We start from the raw sequence: 19,981 nt of genomic DNA, 5'->3' as shown, positions 1-19,981 counted from the left end.
TTGGTAATGTTAAAAAAAATCTGTAAGTATGAATCAAAGTATTTATATTATGGGGAACAAGAGCAATCATCTCAACATGCATTCTAGATTTATCAACTCTGCACACATATTTTAGGAAGATTTTGAGAGATTTCAATACAATATCTAAAAATGACCCACCATTTTATTTTTAGCAAAAAGAGATTCTCAGTTTCTGGTAGCTGTCTGTAACTATAGGCTGAAAATGTTTCGATTTTAAAACATATATGTGTAAAATTCTCACATGAAAATGAACGGTAGCACAACCCACTGCAGTGATGGCTCTTTATTCACAGTTTGTCCCGTCCAGAGATGCCAGACTCGCAAGTCACATGCAGTAAGTTCACATAACATGTTTTGTTTTCTAGACTCTAACCATTTATTTAACAAAATGGAAATTTCTAATATCTAGCACTTTTCTACATTTAAAATTTCAGGGAAAAGAGACTTGTCTTCTACAGTATATAATGATTACAAAAGAGTTCGTTATCAGCTTTGAATGGTTAAAACACTTTCTCTGCTGATTAGGACTCCTCATCCTTTAGTGAAGTGAGGTGACATTTTTCTTTTGGAAAAGGCCAGTGTTTCTTGTCGGAGGAGATGTATCACCAGCACAACCTTCCCTTCACTCAGACCTGTCTATCTGAGGATTTCTTTTACCAGTGAAACAGGTGGGAGTCCATTTCACTATTTTGATTCCCAAGTCAGATATAAATCCTTTCAACTTAGGGAAGAACTCAAACGTATATAAACCAAAAGGCGGAGATTGCTTTTTCCATCCTCTTTATTCATGTGATGCTCTGGAAAGTCACAGTTTTCTTGGTGGTTTTGCTCGCGTGCTGATCACTGTTCATGGAGCTATTACTAGTGCTAATGTGCAGAAGACGTATTGAATAATATCTAGCACCCACAGGAAAGAACAATGGACCGCCCAAATTTCAATTTTGTTCTTGCAAACTCTAAAAGCCAACAATCACTTGTGCCTTGCAGAATCTGGGGGCTCTATTCCCAGGTGCAAAGTGCATTTTCCGGGTTTCTCCAGAGCAAAGGCAGGGTGGACGCCCTCATTAAACCTGTGCCTGATGATGAAGAGCAACTGTCCAGTCTCAGAGTTTATAAACAGGAGCCTTTGGGTGATGTAGTCCAGTAGGATGCCCACTCTGGCGGGACACTCCGTCACGTGGACATTGCTCACAATGCCACTGTAGAAAAACGTGTATCTGAAATGGAATGGAATGGGAATTGAAAACTTTGGAAATCTTGAAGGACCATGATAAAGAAAATCATTTGGAGATAACCGATTTTGCAGTTGTTCACCTCAATTCACAATGAGTTGCAATAACATTGTCCCAAATACTTTAACCAGATCCCTCCTAGATGCTAAAATGCATAGCTCTTCCCAACAGACGAGTAATTTTAATAATTTTGCTCCTTCTACATTAGGAGGCAGTCCCAGAATAACCAACATATGCCTCCCTTGTGATTTTTCTCAACATTTTAATTCTTTCCCAGCTGCCCACGTGTTTTAACTACCGCATTCATGGTGTGTCATTCTTTTGAATAAAACTCCTTTGAGGCTGCCATGTACTTTAAAAAGTATCGCGGGCTTGCCTTCCATAAAGTGTATTAATTTTACCATTTAAAAATTTTGTAAGTAACTTACATAAGGACCTTTATGAAGTTTAAGAAATATTTCATTATTTTTGCCCAACTTCATCTTTTGTACACTCACACTGCCCCAAATCAACTTTCCTTTTCATCTTCTCAGTGTTTTCTGCACCCTTACAGCCAAGGGGGGTTGCCTTTGATTTCTTTCTTCAATTCAAACAAATTCAGTTCAACATGTAGTCATTGGGCATATCTGTGTGTCCTGTACTTTGCTAGACCTCTGCACCTCTGGGGGATATGCAGACCATAGCATACGGTCCTTGCCCCCAGGGAACCCATACTCTACTGAGCAGGAACGAAAATTTTTGATGACTTAAACATGGGCTGGGGCTGAGACTCCAGCTTAGAGCACAGATTGGTAAAGTGTTTCCTTACACATTTAATGGACCTGGTTTAGTTGTGAAAGGAAGGGTTCAAGGCCAGGCTGGCACGGAGAAATTGCTGAACAGAAGAAGTTAAATTGCTCTATGCAAAAAAGTAACACAAGGTGGGAGTTTTCTCCTGGCAATCTTAGAAACAGAGGGTGGAGTCCTGAAAGCAGGAGAAGAGAAGAAATGAGAGACGGAAGAGAAGAAAAGAGATGAGGGACAGATCTGTGGATATGATAGGTCTGAGGGTGGGAGTGACACTGGGCAGACTGGGGCCTGAGAAACTGGGTGACTCTGGTGTGGCTGAGAAGGACAAGGACCTTGAAGACCTGTGACATCTCTCTTAAAGGCCCAGAAGCTTGAGTGCAGGAATATTTAGGAAATGACAAGTTAGCAATTTCCTTGCTGAATGAAGCTCATGTGAAAGGGCAGAGGTTCACGGGGATGGAAGGTAAGCGAGACTTCCACATGATAAAGGACCTCTTCAGTGACTTGCTAATGTGAAATATGGCAGAACATTATGAAGTTTTAGAACCTGTAAAGCACACAGAGGCTGCAGGTGGCAATGATGGAGAACATCAGTGGGCTGTTGTTAGGCTGCCCAACTTAATCCTTGGAGAACAGATGGAGAACAGGCTGGGGCTCTTACAGAAGGGGCTTGGAGAGCAGATGGGCTCACATTCAGCCAAAGAAGAATGGTCAGGACTGGATGGGGAAAAAAGGGAGAAGGCGATCCAAGCTGTCGGGGCAGCAGAAGCAGTGATGAGGTGGCAGAATAAACCTGTATGTCATGGAGAACATCACCATCTGATTGATGGGTTAGGAGGGGACATGTGAATGACTTTGAGGATATTACCTGGATAGGTAAGTCAGAGGCCAGGCTCTAGACCTGCCCTGTCCAATATAGTGGCCACCAGGCACATGTGGCCACTTAAATTAAGTAAAATTCAAAATTCAGTTCATCAGTCCTATTAACCACATTTCAAGTGCTCAAGAGCCACATATGACACAATTTTTGCAGAATGTGTGATTGTGCAGCACTGGTCTAGAGGGTTCTGAATGCCCATATAAGCCATTTCCCTACCCTGCTTAGAAGGTCCCCGGTGCCCACAGGCCCAGCCCCGGTCAGTCCCTGAGCTAATCGCTACCACAGAGGTCAAGGAGGGAAAGACATTCCTTGAAGCCTTGGACCCACCAGTTCTACAGGGCCTGGAATTCGCCCTGTCTTGTTTCTGCCTCCATTTCCTACTGAGCACATCACTTCCTTCTCCAACCTGCACTCTGGCCTGAAACCTAGCCTATCTGCCGCAGCCTGACTCCCTCCCTATCCTTTGGACTGCTGGTCCCTGTTCAAACAAAGGTCATCCAGAAGCCTGATTCTTGACATCTGCATGACCCTGGAACTACTTTTGCGAGGCTTCCCACCTGGGTGGACCACCCCTGTGAATCTCATTGATGGCCCAGAATGAGCCCAGACTCCTCTTCACCCTGGTGGCTACTCCCCTCAGGACTCCTCATACTCCAGCCTGGTCACATTGTTCCTGGCTTCCCCCTTCACTGTGGTCCCACCTGAGTGTCGACACCACTGTAGATGTTTGTAGATTTTTGAGCAGAAAAGGAAGGGACGTGATGCAAATGATGTTTGAGAAATATTTGCCAGTTGTGACACATAGAGTGGCTTGGAGTGGGTGGAGACTGGAAGAAGAGCACAGGCATGTTGGCTGTGGATGAAACTAGTAAAGGAAACAAAGCCTTGAACTAGAGAAGTAAGTTAGGAACAGAGAGGATGAAATACCGTTGATTCTTTCTCCTTAGACTCTCTTCATTTCTCCTATCCAGTTGCGACATCTCAAAGCCTGATGCAAGTAGAATCAAGAGTAATACTGCTTGGTTTAAATCATGAAGCGAGAAAAATGGAGAAACACAGGAGGGTCTGCTATATATAGCAGTACTCTCAGTAACCTGAAGGCCAGGGTGCTCTAATTTGGAACATGAAATGAGGCATTTAAGACCTGACCTCTCTGTTCTGTGACTACACACAGCATACTCCTCCTTCCCAGAATCTATAGAACCTACCCTGGGCCCACAAGAGCCAAAGACCAAAGTTGTTGAACCTGCTGAATGAAATGAACAGTTCTGTTTTCTAGAGTCTAGAACTCTGTATTGGACTCTCATCTTTGGTTTGGGTTCTTAAGGGTTCAAGTGTCTAAGGAAATTTTCATGAAATCAATACCTAGTTCCAGCTCTAAGTCTACCGATTATAAACTCTGGGTTTGAAGGATTTTTCAGCTCTAGGAGGAGGCTGAATATCAATTAATCATCATGGCTCTGCCTTGATGGAATGTGACTTTAAATAGCTCTTGGAGATGGTGTCCTTATGAACCATGTCAGAGATTTAAACTCTGTCAAGTAGGATGCAGGGAGAGATGTGCAGCCAGAAATATGCAAAATCTCAATCTGTGGGCCTTTTTCTGGGAACTTGCGAGCGCTGCTTCCTTTTTAAGCATTACATTTGAATAATTCCTCACATTTGATTCTTTACGATTTCAAAGCTCTTCCTTGTACCTGACTTCATGTGATCCTCACAACCCCAAAATGTAGCAGACCAGGCATCACTGTCCCCTGACAAGACAGATGAGGCACATCAGATATGCTCATTAGATTAACCAACTTCTGGAGAGTAGTCAATAGGAGGCTAGTAGAGAATGGAGCCAGGACTAAAATCAGGTTCCTGGCTCCAGTCTCATGCTCTTTTATTAGACTATCTTGTGCGCATATTCAGTTCATAACATGCTCGCCTTATCTAACACAGGTTAACAGCTTTTTCACATCAAGCAATTAAAAATACTAATGAGACAGGCTGGGACCTGGGACCCTTTACTGCAGCACTTGCACCTGGACAAATGTCTTCTTGGACAACAAAATACAAAGAAACTATAAAGGACTAAAAATAACTGCATGCATGTCCAGTTGGGGCAAATTATGAACAAGATACAAAAAGGCCAAAACCCAACTGCCACTTCTGAGGTGCTGGGAGCAAAAGCAGGGTACTGCGCATGGTCCGTGCCCACGGCACCGCCAAGGGGGGTGGGCGGACCACCTAAGCCACGCCTCCCGCCCGACACAGCAATCCTCCCCTACCCTCAGCCCATATAACGGACCAGTTCATTCCCCCTCAGGGAGCGAGCGTGGGTATCTATTACTTGTTCTCGCTCTCTCCTACTGCAGAACGAGTCCCAATAAAGCCTTGCTTTCATTCCTCGTCTGGCCTCTTATCAAACTTTATTGATTAAAGAGTCCAAGAACCCAGGTCGGTAACACTAATAATATAGACCAGAGGTTAGTCAGCTTTGTCTGTAAAGTGCCAGATGGTAAATACCTTAGGCTTGGGGGCCATTCAATCTCTATTACAACTAGTCAACTCTGCCATTGTAGCACAAAGGCAGCCATAGGCAATACGTAAACAAATGAGCTTGACTGTGTTCCAATAAAACTGCATTTACAAAAAAGGCAGCGGGTCATATTTGGCCTGTTGGGCTATAGTTTGCCAACCCTTAATATAGACCAACGGTGGGGTAGGGGGGGTGGTACTGGGGACCTACTTCTTCCTCAGTCCTGTTGACTCCTCTGTGGAGGGAGCCCTTTCGGCCTTACCCCTGTGGTCTCTCCCCACCCTGAGGTGAGCTTTGAAGGAAAAACTGGCCATGCATGTGTTTCCCTAACTCTTCCTGACGAGTTTCCTGAGGAGGTGCACATGCTTCTCCAGGAACCTACTCTGCCCTGCAGGATGGGAAGCTGCCCTGGCCAAGGCTCTGCATGGGTACAAGTCTGTCTATTAATAGGGTTCGATATAAGAAACATTCTAGCTTTCACATATGAACCACATTCTCTAAAACCGGCTTCCTCAGTAATCAGAGTAGTAGTTGAATCTCCAAATATTTGAGTCTTTTGTTTTCTTTCTCAGCTGACTCAGAACTTGGGCAGGGAAGTGAGAGGTTATTTATTAGGTCCCTCAGAACCCTCTGCCTAGACATCAACGCATGACACTTTGATTAAGTGGGGAGGGGCAGGCTCCGGCTTACCTCTGCGGTTCAGAGCAACGCATGTACCACGCGGTCTCTCCTTGTCCCAGGGCACCGGCCTGTACCGCTGAGCTGGCGCAGATGCCCAGTCGGTATGCTGGGCAGTCTGTGACAGTGGTTTCCCAGTAGTGCTGGCCACAGGCAGGCAGCTCCTCACCCAGCACTGATGGGATTCTGCAGGCAAAGTTGATCAGGAATTGCCAGCCTTTATCTCATAAACACCAACATTCATAAATGTATACACAGTTTAAGCAGGATTCTATCCTCGGAAACTGCTGGAATTTGACTAAAGACATTCATTGTTCACTGTGCCCCTGACCTTGACCTGATGGCCACAGAATTCCCCAAAACCTCCACATGCATTTAACATATTTCTACTGCCACACTCAACACACATGTATTGCACATAGCGTCTCTTGGAGGGGCTGGGAACTAGGAAATAATTAGAATAATGGCAGGATAAAAAGAAATGGCACAACCTCTGCTTTCAAAGAGAGTGAGGAAATATAAGGGAGGCAGGTGGAGAATTCCAAGAGAGCATGACTTGCAAAGTTTTCTTCCAAAACTTGCACATACACAAAAAGAAGTCTCTAAAACCTTCTCTCACAATGAGTTCCAGTGTCTGCTGACTTTCCTGGGCACAGAGACCGAAAAAGGTGCTGCTCCTGAACAGCAAGCTGTCTGGGGAGGCCAGAGCAGAGCGGAGTTACACCTGGATGAACCAGGTGTAATGCTTGTGTTCCGCAGAGGCTTGTGGTCAACAGTCTTTGGGATTCTGGCCTCTTTAGATGGTAGCAGGTACACCTGAGAGGTTGTCGAAAGGTCTCTTTTTGTCTCACCTCAGCTATTTTTGTAACAGACACGGTGAAGTGAACCAAAGCACTTTCCACTGCAGATGGGTGACCTTGTTTGCATGAATTGCTCAATTTTGCTTTGAAATGGCTGAGACAGCAAGGAAGCATTTTTAATTTAAGCAGCGTTAATATTCAGTCAGCACCCTCTCCCTCTCCCCTTTAACAGATGAGAAAGTGATTAATGCAAAGGAATGTACTTCATTTTCTCGTGTCTTTACCCAACAACCTCATTTCAGAGAGGGGGCTACTGATGGGCCCTTGCTCTCTGGAGCAAAGCCCAGCTGCCTGATATTTATGAGTTAATTTTCAGGTTAATAATAAATAAATAAAATTCTATCATATACATTACAGTTATTATCATCAGTTATTATCTATGAACTCTTACCAACCTCCAACCTATTTCTTTTCTCTTTGATTTTTTTGAGAAATCCAAAAGAGACAGAAAAGCCCAATCTATTTCTTAAATCTTTTTTTCCCCTGAATTCATTCATTTGTACATGCTTAGCATCTCCAGTGTTCTGGGCCCCAGGCTAGATTCTGGAGATTAAAGATGCGCAAGACGAGGCTGTTGCTTGAGGACTAGTCAAAATGGAGCCTCTGACAAACGACTCCACAAGTGCTCAGACCTTTTTGCGGATAAGATCAAGGGTGCCAGGACCCAGAAAAGGCTTGGTCATTTCCAGGAGCAGGTAACACCTGAGCTGAGCCACAGACAGATGAATAGCAGTCTGAGAGGAAAACAGCACAAGTCGCCGTTGGTGGGCTCAGGGCTATACTGTGAGAGCGCCCCGGGCGCATCAGTGCCAACAGCAGTGTGTTTCACATGGGTTACAGTTTTCAAAAGCCTTTCACGTGCTTTCTGCCATTTGACCATTTTGACCCTCAAAATAACCACGAGAGAGTGCAGGCAAATTGCAGAGCAATCTCCCCACCGTGCCCTCAGCTTTCGGATTTCTTTACTTTGCTGCTTCCTTTTGTGGGAGCTTCTGGCGGATGTGGGGGGAGGAGGGCAAGATCCTGAAAGTCCTGCATGTGGCCAGAACCAGAAACTCAACAAAATGTCTTTCTCCTCTATTCCTTTTCAAGTGGATAGATTCAAAATCTGGTTTGCTGTTGAAATAACAGAAGAATTAACCCAGGCTCTTTTTTCATTGAACCAGAGATAATGCCTTATGTGTTAAACAAAACCATCTGTGCTTATATTTCCAATAAAAATATTGACACTTGCTCCAAGTTTGAATGATCTCTGTCACTTTCCCCCAAGTAACGAACCATAACCAAACTGTATGTGTGTGTACCAATTTATGCTCAATATCACACATACCAGGCATGTGCACTAAACCAAGAATGTGCTCAGGTGAGGCCACACCAAGGTGACACCCTCAGAAGACTCTCCGGCTGAGGCATCTCATGCTTTCTTCTTCTACTTACTCTGTCAGCCGTCTCCCGTCAGCGAAGCTGATCACTGTCCCATCTGAGGAAATCTGCAGAGCGGGATGAGCTGTCTCCCTCAGCAGGAGAAATCTCGTTCCTATTGTAGTTAGAAAATAGGATTATAACATTACTGCAATGTTGAGCGCTATCCCTGGGCCAAGTCCCGCATTTCAGATCGTAGTCTCCCTTGCTTCTAACATCAAAATCCTCTGCTCAGTGTTTTCAGATCCACAGCAAAATTTCATCCGTGATAAGGACTAGTGAACGTCAGTGGCTGGTCACCTCACCCGGTGTGCTTCTCCCGTACTAGCGCTCACTCTATTATGCAAAGTATGCCCCTGTACCAGCAGCACCTACCTACCTCACCTGGAAACTAGTTAGAAAAACAAATACCGTATGCTAACACATATATATGGAATCTAAGAAAAGAAAAAAAAATGTTCTGAAGAACCAAGGGGCAGGACATGAATGAAGATGCAGAAGTAGGGAATGGACTTGGGGACACAGGGAGGGGGAATGGTTAGCTGGGATGGGGTGAGAGAGTGGCATGGACATATATACACTACCAAACGTAAAATAGATAGCTAGTGGGAAGCAGCCGCATAGCACGGGGAGATCAAAGCTCGGTGCTTTGTGACCAGCTAGAGGGGTGGGATAGGGAGGGTGGGAGGGAGGGAGATGCAAGAGGGAAGAGATATGGGAACATATGGATATGTATAACTGATTCACTTTGTTGTAAAGCAGAAACTAACACACCATTGTAAAACAGTTATACTCCAATAAAGATGTTTAAAAAAAAAAAAAAGAAAGAAAGAAATGCAGAATCTAGGGCCTGCCCCAGACCTCCGGAACCACAATCGGTATTTTAACAAGTTCCTTGGGAGATTCATACACACATTAAAGTTTGAAGATGCACTGGTCTAACTTCCAGGAGTGGTTCTAACAGTGGACAGTACAGGCACCATTTGGGACTGCAGGGAACACACTTCTGGACAGACAGCCCTCATGCCCTCTCTTTAGAAACATTCAGGCTGGCCCTAACCACATCACACCCAAGGTGCGTGCACAAGTTTTTGCTGGTTAAGCAAATCACATAACGTGCCACCCTCAATCTTTCCATCTTTGAGTCTAGCATAAGATAATAAAATGATCACTTTTCCACTCCTCATTTCTTTTCACAATAATTGAGAACAGCCAAGCATTTTTTTGTTGGCACCATCAAGGGTATTTTCCCCAAAATGCCCTTGAACAATTTCATCACTTTTTTGAGTTGCTCACTCATTCATTCATTCAACAAACATTAATGGGCACAAACCATGTGCTAGGCATGGAAAATAAACAGAAGAATAAGACTAGAAGCTTGTTCATAGAGTTCACAGTGTAATAAAATAAGAATATCCTCATCCCACTCTTCCCCCAACACACACACACTGAAAACATACCCACAAACTATAGCACATTATGAACCAAACAAGAATCATCTGAGGAGATTTAAAACACTTGTCAGAGCCCATATCCAGGTAAATTAGACCAGGATCTCCAGGAGTGGGCTCTCCACATCAGTATTTTCTTAAGCACCTGGACTGATTGCTAATGGGTGGCCAAGGTTGAGAATGTCTTAAACCAGAAAAACAAAAGAAACACCTTGACCTTTGGCCAATCTTGGGTCCTCATGCCAAAAACCTAGCCCTGCCAGCAGGTTGGGGCATGAAGAAGTGGCCCTCAAGGATGTCTTCTCTGGGTGGTGGAAGGGAAGGAATGGGAATGCTTGGAAATAGTTCTCTGTGTGCAAAGGAGAAGGTACCTCTGGTGGAAATGAGGGCAGCTTCACTCTGTTCACTTGTCCCAAATGCACTGATGGCTTTCACGTAGAAAAAGTAATTGTCATTGGGTTGGAGGTTAACTTTCAGTTGGAGTCCTTTAATTCCAGAGAAAGATCTAAATATGAAGGGAAAATAATAATTTTAAATGTAACTCTATATGCTAAACAACTCATCATATTTCAATGCTGTAGTGAATTAACATCTTTTATTAACAACAAATCACTTATTTTTCCTTTTTATGACCACCGAGTTAGCAAGCCAGATTTTATAAAATGGCCATTGTCCACTAAATTTACTTTTTATCAAATCATTTCTACCTTGGTCAACTTTTGTCCAATATTGTGCCTTCCAGAATGCTCTTTAGAATAGAGCCAACCAAACTTTTTTTTTTTTAATTCAGAAAATAGACTAATTTTGTGGTTAATGAGTCCCCAAGCATATATTGTTTTCTTTATCAAATATTGGCTGAGAGGGCATTTGTGGATTAAGATGATATTAAACCAATCTGTAATGTAAAAGACACCATCTAATTAACAGATCCTGAATAGTGGAAAACTTAAGATGAGTGTACATGGTCATCATGCCAAAGCCAGACAAGTTATAGAAACTGAAGATCTCTAAAGAAGACAATATCCTTTAGAGCAAACTTAATCCTGGAGAGAAAAGAGAATTCTAATTGCCAAATAAAATCCCCAAAGCTGCTGTTCCTAAACCTCCCATTTACATTAAAAGAAAAGTGCTGGTCGTGGTATCTAAATGGCAGCAGGCTTGGCAAGAACACTGTAACAGCCCAACCATTTAAGCACAAATGGACTTGTTGGATTTGAAGATGGAGCTCTGAACTTGCCAGTGAGCTGGAATAATTTTTGTACCTCTTTTCCATTCTCTTTTATCTGCTTGATATCATGTCCTAGAGCATTTATACAAATAAAGTATACAAGTGCTCTTTCTTTTGGCCTCCATTTGGAGAGGATTTGGAGAGGGTTACAAGTTAGGCTCCTTGCTAATAAAAGAAGTCTTAATCTGAGTACTAACGAATCAGAATCCTGTTCCTGTTAGATGTGCATTGGATACTAGTCATTGAAAACAATAGTATTCAAGTTCATTCTCAGAGGGAGATGCGGTTTTTTTAATGTTTGTTTTTTATTTTCTTTGTGTTTGTTTTATTATTAATGAAGGTACCACAAAATCATTAGAATCAGAGTGGCCACTGTTCATTCTCAGATTGATTTTTGTTTTCAGGTCATTTCTACTTCTGTTGACTTACTTCATTCTCAGTACCTACCTTAAAGAATACCATGGAGAACCAGGAGAAGGAAAAAGTATCATTGACCCAGAAAACAGATGAACTTAGACTTTAGAAGCAGAAAATCTGTACAGAGTAACAATCCCTCCCCCATCAAAGCCCCATGTCTAAAAGCACAGAAAACTCACAGTGTGTTCCTCAGCAGGAGGGGGCAGGGAGGGGAGAAGCCTAGGTCTATTTGTATATTTGCTATTTAGTGCCTGCATCTGGAAAAGGTCAGTACAAACTCCCCAAACCTTATTGGTTGTTATTTCAGAACCTACCACCTGAGAAGGTCCTCAGAGAGTACTATCTTTAGATGCATGGAGAATGCATGGATTGAGCCACATGTCCACTGACAGCTAATAATGCTTCAATTTATCAACAAAAAAAACAGGTCCTATGACTGAGAATCCAATTCCCAACTAATATCTAGATTAGTATTCTGGGGTAGATGTATTGCTGACCTTATTTGCATTAATGACTGAAGAGATGTTTTCAATGTACATTAATTATAACAAGCTTATTGTCTCAATAAGCACACTCAGATCTGAACTGAATTTCAGACTTCATCCACTCATCAAATAAATATTTATTGATCACTTATCATGTGCCCAGGCCCTGTCCCTGCTTGAGGGGTAAGTGACAAGGAGAGGTGAGGAAATTTCATCTCTAGAAACTGGATAGAACATATGGGTTTCATTTCGTGATAATGCAGTTGTTAAATGCCAAGGATGCTGTTTTTTGGGTTAGTTTTGCTCTTGAATTTTATGAAGTCTGTCAAGGAGGAAATTCCATATATATAGTCAATTGTATGCTATGTCTTATTAGTCATTTAAAGAATAAAAGTTTACATGGTACAGAAGCCAATATATGGGATAAGATCTACTTTCAGTGCGTGAACATGTCATGCAGTTGTGACAAATATGCCTAGTGCCCTCGCTGACTCTATAAAAGCACCAGGCATGAAAATGAAAGTAATATGAAATATGATAGGGTTTTATCATTTATAAGTTGCTGTCTTATGCTCAAGCACCAAGAACAAAGCAAAAAAGCTCAGCTACGAATGGTTCATTTCCATGTCTATTTATTGTCTGACCTCACTTGAATGTCATAAAAGCCTTCATGTCATCTGTCCCTGCTGTTTAGCTAAATGAAAACTTCAAAAATTTTGGAATTTGAAATCTGAAGAGTGGCACTCTTCCATAGATTATATTTTTTTATTTCAAAACCAAAAACTTGTCATAATTGCAACTGAAACCACATGAGTTATAATAAGTTTTGCATAGTTTAGAGTAGAATTCAAATTCACAGAATATCCAAAGTGAAGTAAGTGATTAGACAGCAAATGGAACCACAGCAAGTTGTTGATGCTTAGGTAAGAAGAGATTTCAGCCTTATCAATAATGTGACTAACCTGAAGATGTTAGAAGTCTAGAGCCAGTAATAAAATTCAAAAGGCAATAAGAAATTTGACTCAAAGGGTCTCACTTTGGGTCATAAGTGTGGGATCCTCCCTACAAGTATCATAGTGCAATGGAAAGGGAAGGCTTTATATGTGGAGGTTCCGGGAAGGTGAGGACAAGGAAGCATCTAGGAACCCTGACACAGCAAATTAGCTGATTGCTGGTAGGGCATAAGCATGCTGTGGGGTTTGATCACAGAGCTCTGCACCCAGCAGGTCTTCAAAGGACTTTTGGTTTGCTCACTGGTAGGACAAAGGACATTTGTTAAACTCCAATGCTGTAAGGCAGAGAGAAATGATTCAAAGGAGACCCACTGTCTCCTCAGAAGTCTGAAGGGCTGCCATGTAAATGAGAGTGGTCTCCTCTTCTGCTGTTTCAGAAGGAAATGAGTGGAAGCCCCCAGGAGGCTGATGTTTGTCCAATATAACAAAGACCTCTTTAGCCTGAGCCCTTTCCTTCTTTAATTTTTGCAAGGAATGATTGAAAAGTTTGCCACAACTAACCACAGACAATGGGGCAAGAATTACTGATATTTCACATGGGAATTGAAAAGGATCTTTATGAAGAAAAAAACCATTAGGGACTTAATGCTTAATGGGAAAATACTAAAAGCATTCCCATTAAATCAGAGAGACAGACATGAGGTTAAAAAAAATTGGGAAGTAGGAGGTAAAATTATTACCATTTGCAGATGATATGACTGCTATCTAGAAAACCTAAGAAAATCAGACAAAAAACTCAGAATTTAGTGGAATAGCTAGATGTGAAACTAATGCAAGAAATCAAAATCGTTCATATACAAATAACAACTAGATAGAAACTAAAGCAAAAGAAAGATCTTACTTAGAATAGCGGCAAAAATAACAAAAATATATAAGATTTATATGAAAAGTATTTTTGAAAATGGTACTGGAGGAAAGCACACAAAAGACTTGACTAAAAGGAAAGGCATATCAATTCTTGGGTACAAAAATGCAACATCACAAAAATTTCAATATTTCCTAAATTAATCTATCAATTTAACATGATCTCTAAAAATACCAAATTGTCAGGGGCAGGGGAGTAGAGGTGACTACACAGTCTGATTCTAAAGATCATATGAAAAATAAACTAGCAAATAGCAAAAAAAAAAAGTCATGAAGGGGCAACCTAATCTACATGAAGTCTAAAATTATAAAGCTATAATAATAAAAACAGCATGGTACTAGGGCATAAATAGATGGGTCAATGGAATAGATTATAAAGGTGAGGAATAGACCCCAATACATAGGTTCTTTAGTATATAATAATGGAAGTATTTCAAATCAGAAGGGAAAATGATGGGTTTTCTTGCTGGCACAGTGGGATAGGCATAGTAGAAAAGATAAAGTTGGATTCCCTACTGCATACTTCCTCCTGAAAGTAGATCTAAACTAACATTAACATTAAAAAATACATATGGAGAGGAGCTTTAAGATGGTGGAAGAGTAAGATGTGGAGATCACTTTCCTCCCCACAAATACATCAGAAATACATGTACATGTCGAGCAACTCCTACAGAACACCTACTGAATGCTGGCAGAAGACCTCAGACACCCCAAAAGGCAAGAAATCCCCAACGTACCTGGGTAGGGCAAAAGAAAAAAGAAAAAAACAAAGACAAAAGAATAGGGACGGGACCTGCACCAGTGGGAGGGAGCTGTGAAGGAGGAAAGTTTCCACACACTAGAAGCCCCCTCATGGGTGGAGACTGCAGGTGGCAGAGGGGGAAGCTTCAGAGCCACAGAAGAGAGCACAGCAACAGGGGTGCGGAAGGCAAAGCGGAGAGATTCCCGCAGAGGACTGGTGCCGACCAGCACTCACCAGCCCGAGAGGCTCGTCTGCTCACCCGCTGGGAAGGGCGGGAGCTGGGAGCTGAGGCTCGGGCTTCGGTCGGATCGCAGGGAGAGGACTGGGCTTGGCGGTGTGAACACAGCCTGAAGGGGTTAGTGCACCACGGCTAGCCGGGAGGGAGTCTGGGAGAAGTCTGGAGCTGCCGAAGAGGCAAGAGACCACTGTTTCAGGATGCATGGGGAGAGGGGATGCAGAGCACCGCCTAAACAAGCTCCAGAGATGGGCGTGAGCCACGGCTATCAGCACGGATCCCAGAGATGGGCATGAGATGCTAAGGATGCTGCCGCCACCAAGAAGACTGTGTGCAAGCACAGGTCACTATCCACACCTCCCCTCCTGCGAGCATGTGCAGCCCGCCACTGCCAGGGTCCTGTGATCCAGGGACAACTTCCCCGGGAGAACACACGGTGCGCCTCAGGCTGGTGCACAATGTCACAGCGGCCTCTGCCGCCACAGGCTCGCCCCACATCCGTACCCCTCCCTCCCCTGGCCTGAGTGAGCTAGAGCCCCCGAATCAGCTGCTCCTTTTACCCCGTCCTGTTTGAGCGAAGAACAGATTCCCTCAGGCGACCTACATGCAGAGGCGGGTCCAAATCCAAAGCTGAACCCCAGGAGCTATGCAAACAAAGAAGAGAAAGGGAAATCTCTCCCAGTAGCCTCAGCAGATCAATCAACTGGATGTACCCTGCATCTGTGGAATACCGAATACACAACGAATCATCCCAAATTGAGGAGGTAGACTTTGGGAGCAACTATATATATATATTTTTTCCCTTTTTCTCTTTTTGTTAGTCTGTATGTGTATGCTTCTGTGTGTGATTTTATCTGTATAGCTTTGCTTTTACCATTTGTCCTAGGGTTCTGTCTGTCCAGTTTTTTGTTGTTGTTGTTTTGCTTTAGTATAGTTTTTAGCACTTCTTATAACTGGCGGATTTGTTTTTTGGTTTGGTTGCTCTCTTCTTTCTCTCTTTCTTTTTCCTTTTTTTATTACTTAAAAATAACTTTTTTATTTTAATAACTGTATTTTATTTTATATTCTTCTTTCTTTCCTTCTTTTTCTCCCTTTTTTTCTGAGCCATGTGGAGGACAGGCTCTTGGTGCTCCAACCAGGCGTCAGGGCTGTGCCTCTAGGTGGGAGAGCCAACTTCAGGACACTGGTCCACAAGAGACCACCCAGCTCTACATAATACCAAAGGGAGAAAATCTCCCAGAGATCTCCATCTCAACACCAAGACCTAGCTTCACTCAACGACCAGCAAGCTACAGTGCTGGACACCCTATGCCAAACAACTAGCAAGACAGAAACACAACCCCACCCATTAGCAGAGAGGCTGCCTAAAATCATATTAAGGCCACAGACACTCCAAAACACATCATCAGATGTGGACCTGCCCAGCAGAAAGACAAGATCCAGCCTCATCCACCAGAACACAGACACTAGTCCCCTCCACCAGGAAGCCTACACAATCCAATGAACAAACCTTAGCCACTGGGGACACACACCAAAAACAACAGGAACTACGAACCTGCAGCCCGCAAGAAGGAAACCCCAAATAGTAAGTTAAGCAAAATGAGAAGACAGAGAAACACACAGCAGATGAAGGAGGAAGGCAAAAACCCAGCAGACCTAACAAATGAAGAAGAAACAGACAGTCTAGTGAAAAAGAATTCAGAATAATGATAGTAAAGATGATCCAAGATCTTGGAAATAGAATGGAGAAAATACAAGAAACATTTAACAAGGACCTAGAAGAACTAAAGAGCAAACAAACAGTGATGAACAACACAATAAATGAAATGAAAAATTCTCTACAAGGGATCAAGAGCAGAATAACTGAGGCAGAAAAAAGGATAAGTGAACTGGAAGATAAAATAGTGGAAATAACTACTGCAGAGCAGAATAAAGAAAAAAGAATGAAAAGAATTGAGGACACTCTCGGAGACCTCTGGGACAACATTAAATGCACGAACAATTGAATTATAGGGGTCCCAGAAGAAGAAGAGAAAAAGAAAGGGACTGAGAAAATATTTGAAGAGATTATAGTTGAAAACTTCCCTAATATGGGAAAGGAAACAGTTAGTCAAGTCCAGGAAGCACAGCGAGTCCCATAAAGGATAAATCAAAGGAGAAACACATCAAGGGACATATTAATCAAACTATCAAAAATTAAATACAATGAAAAAATATTAAAAGCATCAAGGGAAAAACAACAGATAATATACAAGGGAATCCCCATAAGGTTAACATCTGATCTTTTAGCAGAAACTCTGCAAGCCAGAAGGGAGTGACAGGACATACTTAAAGTGATGAAGGGGAAAAACCTACAACCAAGATTACTCTACCTAGCAAGGATCTCATTCAGATTTGATGGAGAAATTAAAACCTTTACAGACAAGCAAAAGCTAAAAGAATTCAGCACCACCAAACTAGCTTTACAACAAATGCTAAAGGAACTTCTCTAGGCAGGAAACACAAGAGAAGGAAAAGACCTACAATAACAAACCCAATTAAGAAAATGGTAAGAGGAACATACATATTCATAATTACCTTAAATGTAAATGGATTAAATGCTCCAACCAAAAGACATAGACTGGCTGAATGGATACAAAAACAAGACCCATATATATGCTGTCTACAAGAGACTCACTTCAGACCTAGGGCCACATACAGACTGAAAGTGAGGGGATAGAAAAAGATATTCCATGCAAATGGAAATCAAAAGAAAGCTGGAGTAGCAATTCTCATATCAGACAAAATAGACTTTAAAACAAAGACTATTACAAGAGACAAAGAAGGACACTACATAATGATCAAGGGATCAATCCAAGAAGAAGACACAACAATTGTAAATATTTATGCACCCAACACAGGAGCACCTCAATACATAAGGCAAATACTAACAGTCATAAAAGGGGAAATCGACAGTAAAACAATCATAGGAGGGGACTTTATTTTTTAAATTTTTTTATTTTTTTAACATCTTTATTTGAGTATAACTGTTTTACAATAGTGTGTTAGTTTCTCCTTTACAACAAAGTGAATCAGTTATACATATACATATGTTCCCATAACTCTTCCCTCTTGTGTCACCCTCCCTCCCACCCTCCCTATCCCACCCCTCTAGGTGGTCACAAAGCACAGAGGTGAACTCCCTGTGCTATGCTGCAGCTTCCCACTAGCTATCTAATTTACATTTGGTAGTGTGTATATGTCCCTGCCACTCTCTCACATCGTCACAGCTTACCTTTCCCCCTCCCCATATCCTCAAGTCCATGCTCTAGTAGGTCTGTGTTTTATTTCCATCCTACCACTAATCTCTTCATGACATTTTTTTTTTTTAGATTCCATATATATGTGTTAGCATACGGTATTTGTTTTTATCCTTCTGACTTACTTCACTCTGTATGACAGATTCCAGGTCTATCCACCTCATTACAAATAACTCAGTTTCATTTCTTTTTATGGCTGAGTAATATTCCATTGTATATATGTGCCACATCTTCCTTATCCATTCATCTGTTGATGGACACTTAGGTTACTTCCATGTCCTGGCTATCGTAAATAGAGCTGCAATAAACATTTTGGTACATGACTCTTTTTGAATTATGGTTTTCTCAGGGTATATGCCCAGTAGTGGGATTGCTGGGTCATATGGTAGTTCTATTTGTAGTTTTTTAAGGAACCTCCATACTGTTCTAGGAGGGGATTTTAAAACCCCGATGTCACCAATGGACCGAACATCCAAAATGAAAATAAATAAGGAAACACAAGCTTTAAATGATACATTACACAAGATGGACTTAATTGATATTTATAGGACATTCCATCTGAAAACAACAACAAACAAAATACACATTCTTCTCAAGTACTCATGGAACATTCTCCAGGATAGATCATATCTTGGGTCACAAATCAAGCCTTGGTGAACTTAAGAAAATTGAAATCGTATCAAGTATCTTTACCGACCACAATGCTATGAGACTAGATATCAATTACAGGAAAACATCTGTAAAAAATACAAACACATGGAGGCTAAACAATACACTACTTAATAACGAAGTGATCACTGAAGAAATCAAAGAGGAAATCAAAAAATACTTAGAAACAAATGACAATGAAAACACGACAACCCAAAACCTATGAGATGCAGCAAAAGCAGTTATAAGAGCGAAGTTTATAGCAATACAATCCTACCTTAAGAAACAGGAAACATCTCGAATAAACAACCTAACTTTGCACCTAAAGCAATTAGAGAAAGAAGAACAATAAAACCCCAAATTTAGCAGAAGGAAAGAAATCATAAAGATCAGATCAGAAATAAATGAAAAAGAAGTGAAGGAAACAATAGCAAAGATCAATAAAACTAAAAGCTGGTTCTTTGAGAAGATAAACAAAATTGATAAACCATTAGCGAGACTCATCAATTAAAAAAAGGGAGAAGACTCAAATCAATAGAATTAGAAATGAAAAAGGAGATGTAACCACTGATACTGCAGAAATACAAAAGATTATCAAAGATTACTACAAGCAACTGTATGCCAATAAAATGGACAACCTGGAAGAAATGGACAAATTCTTAGAAATGCACAACCTGCCGAGACTGAACCAGGAAGAAATAGAAAATATGAACAGACCAATCACAAGCACTGAAATTGAAACTGTGATTAAAAATCTTCCAACAAAAAAAGCCCAGGACCAGATGGCTTCACAGGCAAATTCTATCAAAATTTAGAGAAGAGCTAACACCTATCCTTCTCAAACTCTTCCAAAAGATAGCAGAGGGAGGGACACTCCCAAACTCATTCTATGAGGCCAGCATCACCCTGATACCAAAACCAGACAAAGACGTCACAAAGAAAGAAAACTACAGACCAATATCACTGATGAACATAGATGCAAAAATCCTCAAAAAAATACTAGCAAACAGAATCCAACAGCACATTAAAAGGATCATACACCATGATCAAGTGGGGTTTATTCCAGGAATGCAAGGATTCTTCAATAGATGCAAATCAATCAATGTGATACAGCATATTAACAAACTGAAGTAGAAAAACCATATGATCATCTCAATCGATGCAGAGAAAGCTTTTGACAAAATTCAACACCC

At 41.7% G+C, this 19,981-nt stretch overlaps 1 protein-coding gene across 4 annotated transcripts in view; it reads right to left on the bottom strand.

Annotated features, from left to right (window-relative positions):
• Window positions 1–289: 289 nt before the first annotated feature.
• CMYA5 (cardiomyopathy associated 5) overlaps window positions 290–19,981 on the bottom strand; it is a 104,417-nt gene continuing 84,725 nt past the window's right edge. For 3 of the 4 annotated variants that reach the window (XR_010840178.1, XM_067031202.1, XM_059060638.2), the window contains 4 exons: window positions 10,229–10,362; window positions 8,422–8,521; window positions 6,137–6,310; window positions 290–1,238 (listed from right to left, as the gene is read on the bottom strand). Coding sequence is in view for 3 of the 4 variants with exons in the window: in XM_067031202.1 (XP_066887303.1) it covers window positions 992–1,238; window positions 6,137–6,310; window positions 8,422–8,521; window positions 10,229–10,362 (655 nt within the window). In the remaining variant the exon portion in view is untranslated. The remainder of the gene's footprint in view (window positions 1,239–6,136; window positions 6,311–8,421; window positions 8,522–10,228; window positions 10,363–19,981) is intronic. The other variant, XM_067031201.1, reaches the window with a different exon arrangement.

Source organism: Kogia breviceps, chromosome 4 (assembly GCF_026419965.1).
Source record: "Kogia breviceps isolate mKogBre1 chromosome 4, mKogBre1 haplotype 1, whole genome shotgun sequence".
Classification (NCBI taxonomy): Eukaryota; Metazoa; Chordata; class Mammalia; order Artiodactyla; family Physeteridae; genus Kogia; species Kogia breviceps.
This window is presented reverse-complemented; position numbering and strand designations above follow the sequence as displayed.